We start from the raw sequence: 14,781 nt of genomic DNA on the forward strand, positions 1-14,781 counted from the left end.
CTCCTGCGAGCACTGTGGCTGGAACAACACGGAGATCCAGTCGGCAGGCAGGATCCAGGATCAGGGAGTGTGCTACACGTTGACTGTCCGTGGTCTGGAGGACATGAACAGAGAAGTGGTGAAGACTGATTCTGCCACCACAAGGATACCTGAGCTGGACTTTGAAATTCCAGCTTTCAGCCAGAAGGGAGCTTTGACGACCATTGAAGGATTGATCAACCGTGCCATCTCTGGCCTGGAGCAGGACCAGCCCACACAAAAGGCGAGTGAAGAAGCCATCTCCGAAAGAATTGATGAGTTCATTGTCAAACTGAAGGAGCTAAAGCAAGTAGCCTCCCCTTTCACCCTGATCATCGATGATCCCTCGGGGAATAGCTTTGTAGAAAACCCACATGCTCCCCAGAAAGATGATTCCCTGGTGATCACACACTACAGCCAGACCGTGCAGCAGGATAAGATGCTAGGGCTCCAGGCTGAAGGACAAGAGGAAAAGCTGGAAGAAGAAGATCTCAGAAATGAGGTGCTCCAGTTCAATACTAACTGCCCGGAGTGCAATGCCCCAGCTCAGACGAACATGAAGCTTGTACAAATCCCCCACTTTAAGGAGGTTATTATCATGGCCACCATCTGTGAGAACTGTGGTCATCGGACCAATGAGGTGAAATCTGGAGGAGCGGTAGAGCCCTTGGGTACCAAGATCACACTCCACATCACAGATCCTTCTGACATGGCCAGAGACATCCTCAAGTCAGAAACATGCAGTGTGGAAATCCCAGAGCTGGAGTTTGAGCTAGGAATGGCTGTCCTCGGAGGCAAGTTTACTACCCTAGAAGGGCTGCTGAAAGATATCCGAGAACTGGTGACCAAGAACCCTTTCACACTGGGTGACAGTTCCAGTCCTGGCCAGTCGGAGAAATTGCAGGAATTTAGTCAGAAGTTGGACCAGATCATCGAGGGTCACATCAAGGCCCATTTCATTATGAATGACCCAGCAGGAAACAGTTACTTGCAGAACATCTACATACCAGATGACGACCCAGAGATGAAGGTGGAGCATTACAAGCGCACCTTTGACCAGAATGAGGAGCTGGGGCTTAATGACATGAGGACAGAGGGCTATGAGTCTGGCCTGTCCCCTCTGCGGTAGCGCTGGGCTGCCCATAGCCAGTTCATACCATAGGGCTGTTCATCACCATTGGAATGAAGCTGGGTGTCCTCTCTACCCTTCCCCATGGTGGGGACACCTGGCTGGTGTCGGAGATCCAGGAAGTCTTTCTAAAGAGCTTGTGCAAGTACAAGTGTTACTTGACCTTATTTTGGAGGTTTTGAATTGGTCTGAGAAGAAACGCAGAAAGGAACCATGGAGTGTGTCATCATCACTTTTCTCCCGTCAACACTTCACTTTCCCTCCAGTGTTCTGTCTTCTAGGCTGGGAACCCTGAAGCTCGCAAAGATGAAAAGCAAGTAAAGATGGGATTTGGGAGTTGGTTTGAGGCATACAAAGTCCTGGCTTTTCAAAGGAATTCTGAGGGGAGAAGTCAGCATGGGTGAAGAAGTCATTAAAGTGATGGGTTTCAGACAAAAAAAAAAAAAAAAAATCAGAATCAAGACAAACATGTACACTATGACCACTACTGTTTAGTATAGTATGTGAAACATTATCCAGAGCAATCAGACAGGAGAAAGAAAGAAAAGGCATATGGTTATGAAAGAAAAAGACAAAGTAGTGTTTGCAGATCACATGATTCTTAGAATTACAAAATCAACAGCTTTATTAAACATCAATGATGTACTCACTAAGAAATTAGGAAAATGCCACTCTCAATAGCATCAAGAAAACAAAAACCCTTGCAATTGTTGAGGATTATTTTTCCATCTATGCTGATCAGTGAGGTTGGCTTGTAGCTCTTTTCTTTTGGATGGAGCCTTGCCTGGTTTTGGAATCAGAATGATGCTGTCTTCCTGGAATGAGTTTGAAAGTACTCTTCCTATCAAGGAATTTCTGTGGTTGTCATTGATTTGTAGTTTCAATGTGCAGTGATCCGATGGTATACGTGGAGTGATTTTGATTCTTTTGTACTTATTTAAACAGGATTAATGGAACTAGTATATGGTTTATTTTGGAGAAAGTTCTACGTTCTGTTGTAGAATGTGTGTTCTGTTGTAGGGTAGAACACTCTGTAGATATCTATTAAATCTACTTCTTTGAAGGTGTGATTCAGCTTTGATATTGCTTGGTTAATTTAAGTTGATCTATTTGTGATCTCCCACTATAATTGTTTTGCAGTATATGTGATCTTTTATGTCCATCAGTGTCTATTTTATGAAGTTAGGTGCCCTAGTATTTGGTACAGATATATTTGTAATTGTTATCTATTCCTGTTGAATTGTACCCTTATCTGATCTATATAACCTTCATTGTCTCTTACCAGTTTTAGCTAGAACGTTATTTTGTCTGAGAAGAAAATTGCTATCGTGTTTGAATTTTGAAGTCCTAGTACATGGAATATAGTTTTTCATCCTTTGATATTGTAGTCTTTTTGGGTCAGAAAAGTTCCTTTAATGCAATAGACTGTATCTGATTGATTGATTGATTGATTGATTGAGACAGAGTATCACTGGGCAGTTCAGGCTAGTCTTCAACTTGCTATATAGCCCAAGTTGGCCCTGAACTTGCTGTGGTCATTCTACCTCAGCCTTGAGTTCTGGGATTATAGGAGTGAACCACCATACCTGGCTTATGCAACCGACTGTTGGATTCTGGATTTTGTTGTTGTTGTTGTTTTGTTTTTTCTTTCGTTTGCCAATCTGTGTGGGGAGTTGAAGCTAATTACATTGAGAGTTATGACTGAAAGCTAATGACTTCTGTCACTGTGTTCATTTTCTGTTGACTCCTTTTATTTTTCCTTCTTTAACTACTATTTATCTTGCCTTATATATTCATTCCATCTGACTTTTTACCTTTGTTGGCTTCACTATCTCTGAGATATTCTTGAATATTTTGTGGAGTGTAGTTTGGTGTCTGTGTACTATAGTACTGGACTTGAACTCCTAGTGATCCTTCTGCTACAGCCTCCTGAGTTATGAGATACAAGCATGTAACACCTGGCTGGGAGCTTTATTCACTGCAGTTATTTTGTGTTCAGTAAATTTCCCTTACCTGTATATTGATCACTTACCATATTTAGAAAGTTTTCTGCTATGATTTCTGTAAATAGTTTTTTGTTTATTGGGGTAAGATTTTGCTATGTAGTTCCGGGTGACCTAGAACTCACGATGTAGCCAGGGTTTGCCTTGAACTTGCTGTGATACTTCTACTTTGCTTCCTGAGTGCTGGGATTACACGTATACACCACCTTGCCCAGCTGTTCACTGAATTTTTAGTTCCATGTGTGCTGTCTTCTAATTTCTAACTCTAGCCTTATGTTAGTCCTTTTACTGTCATCTAATAGCTGTTGGATGGATTTTTCTTGTTCTTATTGCTTTTAAATCTTGTCTGAGTAAATAATCATGACTTTGCAATTTGGTCTTCAATTTCTGAAACACTGTCTTTACATTAGTCGTTTCTGCTGTTTATGAATTTGATAGAAAACCCAGAGATGGTTCTATTTGGTACCTTTTTGTAGAGTCTATATCTCTGCTTCTCATTCATGTTTTGAACTGTCTTTTAGTTTTTTTTCCCCATACCCACATTGGTCAGTTTGTTAGTCCCACTATCTTTGGATTATATCCCCTTTGAACAGAGGTTCTTTACTTCCTTTTTAATAATTCCACATAGCGTGTCTATCCAATGCTTGATTTCCTCTGCTTGGTGCCCCTTGGATCTGCTTTGGGAGCTAGGAGTCTTTGGGGGCATACTGTTGTCTTGCTTTTCAGGTTCATGTTCATCTTTTGTTTTTTGATGTTGAGGGCTGAAGTCAAATGGAGTGAAGAGAATTTATGAGGTTTTTTTTTTTCCCCTGAAGTGTTCTTGCTTTTGTTTGTCTATAGATATTGCTCACCCCCTCAACATGTTCAGTTTAATTGGGTTAGACCCTGTCACTGTGTAGTATGGAGAGAATTTTTACTGCTTATAACATCACCAGTCTGGCCATACATTAGTCATGTGTGTTAGACCCTGTTTTCACACTTTCACCTTCTATCCGGTGCTCCTTGCATTTAGTCTGTGATACTGAGGGAGCAGGAAAGGGGAAAGAAGGAAAAACAAAAGGGATAAGTCAATACAAGGAGAGGCAGATAGGAGAAATATTAATAGGTAAAAGATAGATGGAGGTTAGACTCTTGGAGGTGTTTTATAGTTGGAGTAGAGTTAGTATTGAATCATCTTCGAATATTTGTGGATGTGGGGGAAGCAGTGCAAGTGGAGAGGGGTAATTAAGGATTGAGGAAATCTGTGAGGTTGTCAGAACCTTTTGATACTTATTTGTGGTTCATTTTGTTTGAATCCTCAAAGCACAATTCTGTTAGGGTTACCCCAACATAACTCTGAATGGCAACACTGAAATTGAATCACTGTTCTGCTTGGTTTTTTAAAAAAATACAGGTGCCTGCTAAACATGTGTAAGGTGGAGAAGAAGTGAGGGAGAAGAGGGATAGAGGTAAAACAAGGACGAGTGAAAAGAATAGAATGAGGAGAGAAAAGACCAAAGGGAAAGAGAGCAGAATAAAGGGAAAAAACATGGACAGAAAAATATAAAAAGTAGAAAAAACAAGTAAAAAACAATACTATTAACAAAGCAAGAATTAATGAAAACCAATGAGGAAAACAGACACTCTAGTAAGAAAACATGCAAACAGTCTCCATGTGGCTGCTGTACCACACAGTCCAGGTGTCCACACACACTTCCTGCTCCAACCATTGACCTTTTGCAGGCAGCTGGGCTATTTCCCTCACCTACAGGGGGCTTACCTGCCTTCCTGGAATGGTGAAGGGTGTCAGTTTCTTTATGCCCACCCTCATGCTGTGAGCTGTGCCTTGGTCTTGGTTAACAGTAGCCTTTTGCCTTTGCCACAAGGTCCAATCACCTCAGTGAATTTGGGAAGAGGAGGATGTGAAATAGTTGGTGTGACCTGGAGCTCTGCTTCGCCTTCTGCTGGTGTTGCTAGCACTCCTGCTTCCCTTGCTGCTGGCATATTTTCTTTATTGTCCTTACAGGGTAGTGGTGGCCTGTGGCTGCATGTTCTTGTGGTTTTTTTTTTTTTTTTTTTTTTTTTTTTAGACAAAAGATGTTGATGTGTGAGTTGTATCTAAACGAAAACCTGGATTTTCAGGTTTAGTTGCAGTTGTGGGCCTTTGTTATAAGTAAGGTTTTGGATTGCAGTTTGTTCACTGTCTCTAAAAGGTTTGGCATCATTGCTGCCGAGTTTGACACCAGAGGTTCTCTGCCCCAGCCAATCTTCTCTTTTCCTTTGTGCTCAGATCCCAAACCGTCCCTATCTCAGAAGCTCCCTTTTTCAGGATGTGGGAGCTTGGTTTAGGCACTCTTTTCCACTGTGTATGATAGTAGACAGTGTTGAGGATTTCTAACTGACACACCTCTTCCCAGTCTTCATAGAAACAACAGGGAAGCACCCACTCTCAACTGACTGCTCTCTCTCCCTTCCCTGTGTCTTTAGGATGTGACCCATTGGTCTCTGTGCTGCTCAGTCTTGGCCTACAGTTGGGTGTTTTCTTTGCTAATGGTGGTCAGTGGATTCTGGTGTTAGGGTGATGGGGAGGAGGGACCACCCATTTCTCTTTTATTATTGTTCTGGGGGCCCAACCACAACTTACTACTGCTGTGGGTTTCTTCTTCCAGATGGGACAGGAGGGAACTGGAGAGGCCTTCCCAGGTCTCTGGCCCTCTAGTGCTGGCTCTTTCCCTTATACTGTTAGAGCCATGCTCAGAATGGCACGTTCCCTAGAAAGTATGGGATAGTGAGCTGGTGCCTCCCAGCAGCAGTGCCACCTCCCCGTTAACAATTCGGAATATGGTTTCATCTAGATGAATGTCTTTCAGATTGCTTTTTTTTTTCCCTTCTGGGTGTGACTGTCTCCCCCCACCTCAAAGTACCTGTATTTTTTGGTGACTATTCTGAGTATCTTAAATGCACTGCCATGTTTGATCGCCATTTGATATTTTTTGACAGGGTGTCAAGACAACTCAGTAGAAGAAAAAATCGTTTTTCAGTAATGTTACCAGAATAATGGATACCCACCTGCCCTCTCTTGACAGAATACACAAACTTCTAAATTTAACTCAAGAACTAACTTAAAATAGACCTATATGCAAGAGATTTTTTTCCCTTTTTATTTCTTTTTGGTTGTGTTGAGGCAAGGTCTCACTGTGTAGCTCAACCTGGCCTTGAACTTGCAGCTATCCTTCTGCTTCAGCCTCCCAAGTGCTAGGATTACAGGTGTGTACCACCATACCAGGCACAATTTTCTTAGACAATATAGGTGTAAAAAAAAAAAAAACAACAACAAAAAACATGCTAGGGAGATGGCTTAGTAGAATAAGTGCTTACCTGGCAAGTGCAAGGTCCTGAGTTCAAGCCTCTGTCTGTCTCTGTCTATCTGTCTCTGTCTGTCCGTCTATCTATCTATACTTGACTTTTGGGTTATACAGAATCTTCTTAGGTTGGACCCAAAAAAGCATAGATGATGACAGAAGAAAAAATAGGTATATTTGATTTGATTAAATTAATACTTCTGCTCTAAGTTACACTGTCAAAGTAAGGACAACTGACAGACAAGGAGAAAATTCTTACAAGTCACATGTCTGGTAAGAAGTTTATATCTAGAATATTAAAAGAATACAACTCAATAATTAAAAGCATCCAATTTTTTAAAATGGGCAAAGGATCTGAATAGACCAACTCCATAGACCCTTCTCAAAAGGAAGTACTAATGGCTGTAAGAACATTTAAAGGGATTCATTCTTAGCCATCAGGGAAATGCAAATGAAAAACCAAAAGAAGGTACCACTTCACATCCTTTAAGATGGTTAAAATAGAGATATATACAAGTTGGAGGATGTGAGAAAATTGGAACCAACCCTTAATACTACCGTTTGGAATGTAAAATATAGTTTCTTTGGAAAACAATATTTTGATGCAGACATTCCATTCCCTGGGATATATCCGAGAGGGAAATGAAAACTGTCTACTCACATTGGCATATGAATGTTCTAACATGACTCATAATAAGCCAAAATGTAAACAACCCTAATAATGTCTTGCAATTGGTAAACAAAATATAGTATATCCATACAACAAAATATTATATAGAAACAAAAGAAATTAAGTACCAACACTTGCGGGCTGGTGAGATGGCTCAGTGGTCTAAAGCACCTACTTAGAACAAGCTCAGCAAAGCGCAGGGACCGCGGTTCAATCCCCCAGCACCACGTGTCAGCCAGCCCCGCCCCCTGGTGGGCTGAGCTGGCCACACACACACACACACACACACACACATAAATAAATAAAAATTTAAAAAAGTACCAACACTTGCTAGAGCATAAATTAGTCATAAGAATACTGTGTTAAATCAAAGAATATCCTAGATCATGTGTTGTATGATTCAATTTATAAGAAAGGTCTAGGCAAATATGTAGACTGAGAAATTTGATTAGTGATTACATCAGGGCTGGGCAGCTTGAGTGGAAATGAGTGATCACTGTAGTTATGGTGTTTTTCCTTAAGAGACAAAAATGTACTAAGACTGTTGAATGCCAAACTCTGTGGATATAATTAAAAACCATTATTCACTTACATGGGTGAGTTGTATAGTATGTAAATTATATCCTAATAGGCTAATAGGATTTAAATTTTATTTTGTGCTTTGTTTGTAATAAATAAGTCAGAAATCTTTACATTGCAATTATACCACAGATACAATAACAGAACCTACAGGGTGGATGCTATTAATTGGGATCGGAGTCCTAATGATATATTTAAAAAATCAGATGGCAGTGAAACCACCTTTGTGCAATACTACTGGCAGGTATGAAATTTTAGATGCCTTTGATATGTAAGTATTAATATTTTCCTTTTGGGACTGTGGTTAGAGTTATATCTGTTACCATGGATTTGTTTGCTTTGTGTGCAGGGTGAGTATAACAGGTAGAATGACCACTTAGCATCTGAAATGATCTCAGTTATGTGCAAAATGTTCCATGCAATTCATGGCTTCCTTAATATTAAACCTGAGAATTCATAAATAAGTTACCTTAGCTCAGTAAATTAAGATACATCAGTTGGTAATTGATTTCACTAGTTTTGACAGATGAAAGTAATTAAAAGGCCAGGTACTCAGCAACTAAAAACAATGGATCACAAATGAATGATATAGCAACTTCCGTTTTTACATAGAAACCTATACTGTAGTGACTTGGAGCTACTGGGAGTGCACAGCTCTACCACGTATCTCCTCAGTGCCATTGCCACCTTCTCTGTGTGCCGTACCAAGTGCTTGTACCTTTAACGAAAAAGCATTCAGTGAATGCCGCCTATTAATCCGGAGTACACATTCTGGGACAGTGGAGTTGTCTCAAGGAGCTTGCATTCTTGTGGTAGGTAGAGGAGTGGCAAATAAGGAAACTGTTCTGGTAACTGTAAGATGTTATGCAAATTGTCTGAGTGTTTAGACTAGGTGGTCAAGGAAAGCTTCTCTGAGAAGCTGGTAAGGATCTGTCCAAAAGAAGAGAGCTGTATGCGGATCAGGGAGGGAAAAATAAAGGCACCATTTAGAGGATGGGCCTCCTGTGTCCCTATGTCACAGAAAGCTGGTATGTTCTTTGGAGAACAGTGGCAGGGACAGGGTGGGAGCTGCATGAACAGAGCAGGGGTTGTGTCTATATTGGAGGGTGGGGGGACATCTTACGCAAGGTTTTGTGCACTTCTCACCACATGGTGTGATGTAGATGAATTAAGTAATACTTGAGCTCATCCCCCCACCCCCTGTACTGGGATTCAACTTGGGACCTTGTGCTTGCCAAGCAGGCACTTGTACCACTGAGCTGTATCTCTGGCCCTAAGCAATAATTGTAAAAGACCTTCTTATCTAATGTACAGAGGATGGGCAGTAGGTAAAAACGGAGGCAGGAAATCCAGAGGGGAGGTGGTCAAAGGGGTTTGGGTAGCTGATAGTGGTCTGGATTTTGTGAGTGGCAGAGTGTGGTATAGCCCTTTGGCTTCTTGTGAGGAGGTGGGTGGGTGGTGGCATCACTTACTGTGATGGGGAAGTCTGCAGATGCTGGCTTGGACATTCTTTTGGGACCTGAGAGGCTCTGATGGAATTGCCAGCTTAAGGAGCCGTAATCACATGCCACAAGAAGACTCTGTGACAGGGAAGTAGGGCTGGATCCAAGCTGCCTTTAAACAGCTATAGACTTATATATTATAGGGAAGAATATACCCACTATAGGAAAAAAATACAACCTGCATCCATATCATAAGCGTAGAAATACTCGTAGCCCAGCTTACGAAGTACAGGGCTATGAACACTGGATTTCACTTCTTTGCGGTGAGAACTCTTAATGTCCTTAGATGCTTGAAGGACAAGTGATGCCAGAGTCCATGTTATGAATTATTATAGGCAAGGACCTTGATACAGGCTGCATGGAAATGTCTGTGAAGGGTCACTGCTTTTCATTCAGAAGGAAGGCCCTTTTGTTTTAGAACTGTATCCCAGTTCTGTTACTGTCTTTTTTCTATCCAATAAGTCATAAGTTTACTAGTCATGGAAACAGGACAAATTTCAAAATGAGCTGCAGTTACCCTTTTGAAACACACACACACACACACACACACTCCTGCTTTCGGACCATGACATTGTTAATTCAATAACATTTACAGTGTCATGACTCTTGTTCTTCAGGGCTTGGACCACTTGCCCAGGACACGCTTGTTTGTGAAATACCAATTTTTTTTTTTTTCATTCATGTATTTGGTGCAGGGTCTTACTACACAGCTTGGATTTCTAGTGATTCTCCTGTTTTCAGCCTCCCTAGTGCTGGGATTACAGGCTTGTGCCATTGTAGCTCAGTGTGCCCCCGGGGGCGGAGCAGACGTGGCCTGTGGGACCAGGGATTTAATGCTTGGTCCCTGCACTTGCCAAGCAGGTGCTTCAGTCTGCTGAGCTATCTCGCCAGCCCTGTGACATACTAAGTCTGTGTCCTTAACATCTATCTGTTCAGTCAACCTTTTCCTCTTGTACAGTTGAAATCTGTATGTTTTCCTGAGTGTTTGAGACAGCTTCACCTTGAATTTTGAATTTCTTGGCAATGGCTAACTGTGCTTGCTGAGATAAATCCTCAGTTTTGCTTTTTCTCAAAACTGTGGCGAGCCGAGTTCCTGTGGACATCTGGTTTTTGTGATGACCGAGGATGATGTTGTATTTGCAGACACTGCCTATAGCAACTCCAGCAACCTGCTGACGGCCTAGTGTGGACTTGCCTTCCATACCCCCTTTCTTTGTTTTCCTTCACCTACTGGTTCTTCATCCACTTCTGCTGTTGCTGCCGGCTAGGCTTGTGTGAGTCTTACTCCTTAAGCTGTGACACTGATTCATCACTGCCAGGTTCTATTCTAGACTCTGTCTCAGCTACGGGTGGTGGCAACTCCTGCTTTTATATATATATATATATTTTAGGGAAGGGTCTAAAGGGTGTTCAGGGTCTCACTACTAGACTGGACTTGTAGTGATCTGCCTGTTTACAGCCTCCCAAGAGCTGGGATTACAGGCAGCGTGCCACGGGGGCGGGGCCTGGCACGGCAGGCCTGTGAATTGAACCCCTGGCCCCTGAGCCTGTTTGCAGGCACTTTATTCCTCTGAGTTATTTGGCTGGCCCTGGCAACTCCTGCTTTGTAGGAGGAACAGTTTCTGTGGCTTCACCAAGCATTTTGTATGGAAAACCTGTCTTTTTTTTTTTTCCCCTTCAAATGTCTTTTCCTACTGGAAACGGGCTGCAAGTGGGAACAATAATATAGAAGAACCATTGGAATAGATGTATGATTGAAAATTTACAAAAAAAAAAAAAGAAGAATTTACAGGATGGCCAGGTTTTGCTTATCCCACTGGTGTAAGAGTCTTCTTAGAAATTTTCAGTATGCTTTAGGAGTTCTAAAGGTAAGCCTGGTGAAAGCCAAATATTAAGTGTCTCTTACCCATCTGTATATAACAAGGTAGAAAAAGGTACCACAATAACTTCCATGTACTATTTTATGGACATTTTAGACCCTGTGGCCATGTATGTGAAAAACAATGACAATGTCCCTGGGACATTGACGCTAAGAATTAAAGTATATATAAATTCTTATACCTAGGGAGAAGCTCTTGTCAGCATGTGTCTGGGCCTCCCTGTAATTCCCCAGCTGAGTATTTGTGCCTATTTATGTGATGTTGCTATGGTTCTGCTGATGGTCATGGCAGGTTTTCTTGCTTCTTTTGAGCAGAAATATAAAGAACGGATCACTGACTCTACACAGCCGCTCTTGGTGAGCCATCGCAGGTGGAGAAGGGGCCAGAGGCCTGCAGCACCGGATCCCATCCTGCTAGTGCCTCAACTCTGCTACCTGACAGGTACTGCCCACGTAGGCTGTCTCTAGAGAAGTGGCCCCTCTTCACAGACCAGAGATTCAATTACAGAGATATTCAGGGTTTTCAAAGAGCTCTTCCTGACCCAGAATTGTATTTCCTACTTTGGTTGGTTGTTCCCTGACCTACCTCTGATACTACAGCTAAATCTTCTCAAATATAAATGTAGTCTCACTTATGAAGCTGTAGTTTTTGAATTTTTAAAAGGGATATCAAAGGAGCTGCTTAACAAAACTGACAAAAAAGGGACAACATTGGCTAAGGCTATGCAGCAGTCTCCAGAGCGAAGGACTGAAAATTTAGAAAAATTCATCGAGAAGATACACAGGTAAGTGTTTCTTTTATGGTTGTGTTTGTGCCCATGTTTCATGTTGCACTGAAGTTTAACATCTAAACTTTGACCCTTCAAATTCTTCTATTAAAAGTTGGCTGTTGCAATGAAAATGGAATTCTTTTGGGGGGAGGAGGAGCAACTCCGGTTTTTCTGACATTGCAATGTTAGGGAGTTTGGGTGGGTAATGAAACAAAGCCTTGATGCTTGTGTGAATAGGATAGAAAAGACAATATTATTATTTAAGGGAGTTTTATCTGAAGGACAAACAACAGTGAACTTCTGGTTCAGGATGAATAGACCTTGACTAACTGCTTTTGCTTACTTGGTTTGATCATACTGGAAATATTTTTTTTTAATCTGCTTTTATTTGTGTGTGTGTGTGTGTGTGTGTGTGTGTGTGTGCAGCTCAGCCCACCAGGGGGCGGGGCTCGCTGGCATGTGGTGCTGGGGGATTGAACCGCGGTCCCTGTGCTTTGCTAAGCTTGTTCTAAGTGGGTGTTTTAGACCACTGAGCCATCTCACCAGCCCCTGGAAATATTTTAATTTTCAGAAATAGCACAGCACAAGATGAGCTTAAACGCTGTAAGGTGGAGTTTTCTAAAAACTTTTTACCTGTCTCGGGAAGAATTTTGAAAAATGTATCAATCTTCCAGCAGGAGCAATTGGTAAGATGGATTTAAGGCTGTGTTTGTCATAGTTGGGTTAAATAAAGAGTCATGCAGCATCCTGAACTGCATAGTGAGACCCTATCTCAAAAAGAGAAAAAAATTCTTATCTCAATCAACAACTTCCCCACCTGAATAAGGTAGAGTCAAAACTTGATTTGAGTTCACTAAGACTTAACAAGGGAACATTAAAAATTCCTCAAAAGGACTGGTGAGATGGCTCAGTGGTCTAAAGCACCTACTTAGAACAAGCTGTTAGCAAAGCACAGGGACCACGGTTCAATCCCCCAGCACCACATGCCAGCCAGCCCCGCCCCCTGGTGGGCTGAGCTGGACACACACACACACACACACACACACACACACACACACACATAAATAAATAAAAATTAAAAAAATTTTGTTGAAAAAAATTCCTCAAAAAAATAAAAAAAGAAATAAAAATTCCTCAAGACTCATTACTTCACAGCAAGTTGAAATCTGCACTCAAAAGTCAGGATTCTTATATGTCTTAAGACTTGGCTCAGGGAAACCTACTGAGTGGCTGGAAGTATTCACAATTTAGGACCCAGGATAAATGAGTGAACAAACTTATAATTTAGAAATTATTGACCTGCATGTTTTTTCTTTACCCCAACTTGTTCATTATATGTAGGCTCCATCTTTTCGGTATTTGGGTTACTGTTTCAGCAGAAGCCAGGAAAACAACTTTGTAATAGTCAAAATGTTATCCTAATGTATATTGTTTACTTTATTGTAAATAATGGTGAGCAGTGGTCAATAGTTTTATATTACTTTAAAAAAGTCATGCAGAAAAGGAATGAATTTGGTCATGTTAATAACTGTGATTCTTGCTCGCTCTTTCTTTTTGTATTTGGTACAGGGTCTCACTATGCAGCTCAGACTTGCAGTGATCCTCCTGTTTTCAGCCTCCCTAGTGCTGGGATTATAGGTGTGCACTACCATGCCTGGTCTCGGTGGCTGGCTCAATGTGCCTGAGAGGCAGAGTCAGCACAGCATGTGGTTCTGGGGATCGAACCCCGGTCTCTGCACTTGCCTAAGCAGTTTTGGTCTGCTGAGCTATCTCACTGGCCCTCTTGTGCTCTTTTTATACATGTGTGTTTTTTTCTATATGAGAGAGCAGGCAGACGTTGAATAAGAGTGCGTAAAGTACTTGGCATGTAATAAGCTGTGATACACCCTTATGTAGTTAGTATGATGGATGTTTGCTCAGTTTTTGGAAAATCAATTTTCCAAATCCATCCTTAAAGGTAAAATAACTAGACTCAAATAATGTTAAACACAGGAATCTATGTTAAAAGAAAAACTGTAGATGACGTAAGTTCCAACAGTTTATTTGAGCAAAGAAAGACTCATTAACTGGTCAGCACTTAGGACAAAAGAGGTTCTGAGAGCGCCCTATTGGCAATCTGGCAGCAAGTTCTCATAGGCAGATGTGGAAGGAAGACAAAATATGTCCAATTGGGTAAGGTGGAAGACCTTAGAGTTATTTGGAGGGTTCTGACTAATACAGTTGCTATCTTTATTTTATTACTTCTGGCTTTGTTTTGCTTACTTAGAAGCTAAATAAAGTGATGCAGTTGTCCCAGTCTAACAGATTCTCAAAACCTCTTAACACTTAGGGTGGAATTCCTGTTTTACTAACACTCTTAAATATTGAATCCAGTCATTACTTAGGATTAGATTTTGTGGGATTTCAATTGGAAATAGCACACATATACAATGGAAAAGAGGTTGAGTAGAGTTGTTTTTTAAAAATAAAGGTTTTTTACATCTTAAATTCTTTTCTAGCCTGAAATGGAGCCACAGCAAGCAGAATGGCTAAAAGAATCAAGAAATTTATCCTTACTTATGGGGAAATCTCTAAGTAGTTGGATATTACTTCATACTTCAGACTGTGTTGAACAAGCTGAAAAATTACTGAAAATGTTAAGGAGAGTTGGTCCTCCCATGAACATAACTGTGAAGCAAGCACAAATGTAAGTAGAGTAGAAATTATTTTCAATTTGGAAATGGAAACAATCAGATATGTTAGCAATCTGAATGTGGAATCATTGTGAAACATCAACTTGACGGAATCATTTTACCAAAATTCTGAAACTTTGTAAATACAATTTACAAATGTAATTTCTTCCAGGTCACAAAGAACAAATATTAAAATATCAACAGATATTAAACAAATA

The 14,781-nt window shown here is 41.0% G+C and overlaps 2 protein-coding genes across 2 annotated transcripts in view; both read left to right on the plus strand.

Moving 5' to 3' along the window:
- Positions 1–14,781, plus strand: part of LOC101573484 (piwi-like protein 3) — a 62,055-nt gene that overhangs the window by 25,748 nt on the left and 21,526 nt on the right. Inside the window, exons 7-11 of the mRNA XM_023720937.1 lie at positions 7,873–7,984; positions 11,437–11,563; positions 11,786–11,906; positions 12,463–12,577; positions 14,390–14,577. Coding sequence (XP_023576705.1) covers positions 7,873–7,984; positions 11,437–11,563; positions 11,786–11,906; positions 12,463–12,577; positions 14,390–14,577 — 663 coding nt within the window. The remainder of the gene's footprint in view (positions 1–7,872; positions 7,985–11,436; positions 11,564–11,785; positions 11,907–12,462; positions 12,578–14,389; positions 14,578–14,781) is intronic.
- LOC111818082 (zinc finger protein ZPR1) lies at positions 5–1,389 on the plus strand (the record flags this gene model as incomplete). The annotated part of the gene is made up of 1 exon (XM_023720930.1): positions 5–1,389. A coding segment is annotated over one exon (1,143 nt), but the record flags the coding sequence as incomplete, so codon positions are not given.

This window comes from Octodon degus, unplaced genomic scaffold, assembly GCF_000260255.1.
Source record: "Octodon degus isolate 3935 unplaced genomic scaffold, OctDeg1.0 scaffold00079, whole genome shotgun sequence".
NCBI classification, from domain to species: Eukaryota; Metazoa; Chordata; class Mammalia; order Rodentia; family Octodontidae; genus Octodon; species Octodon degus.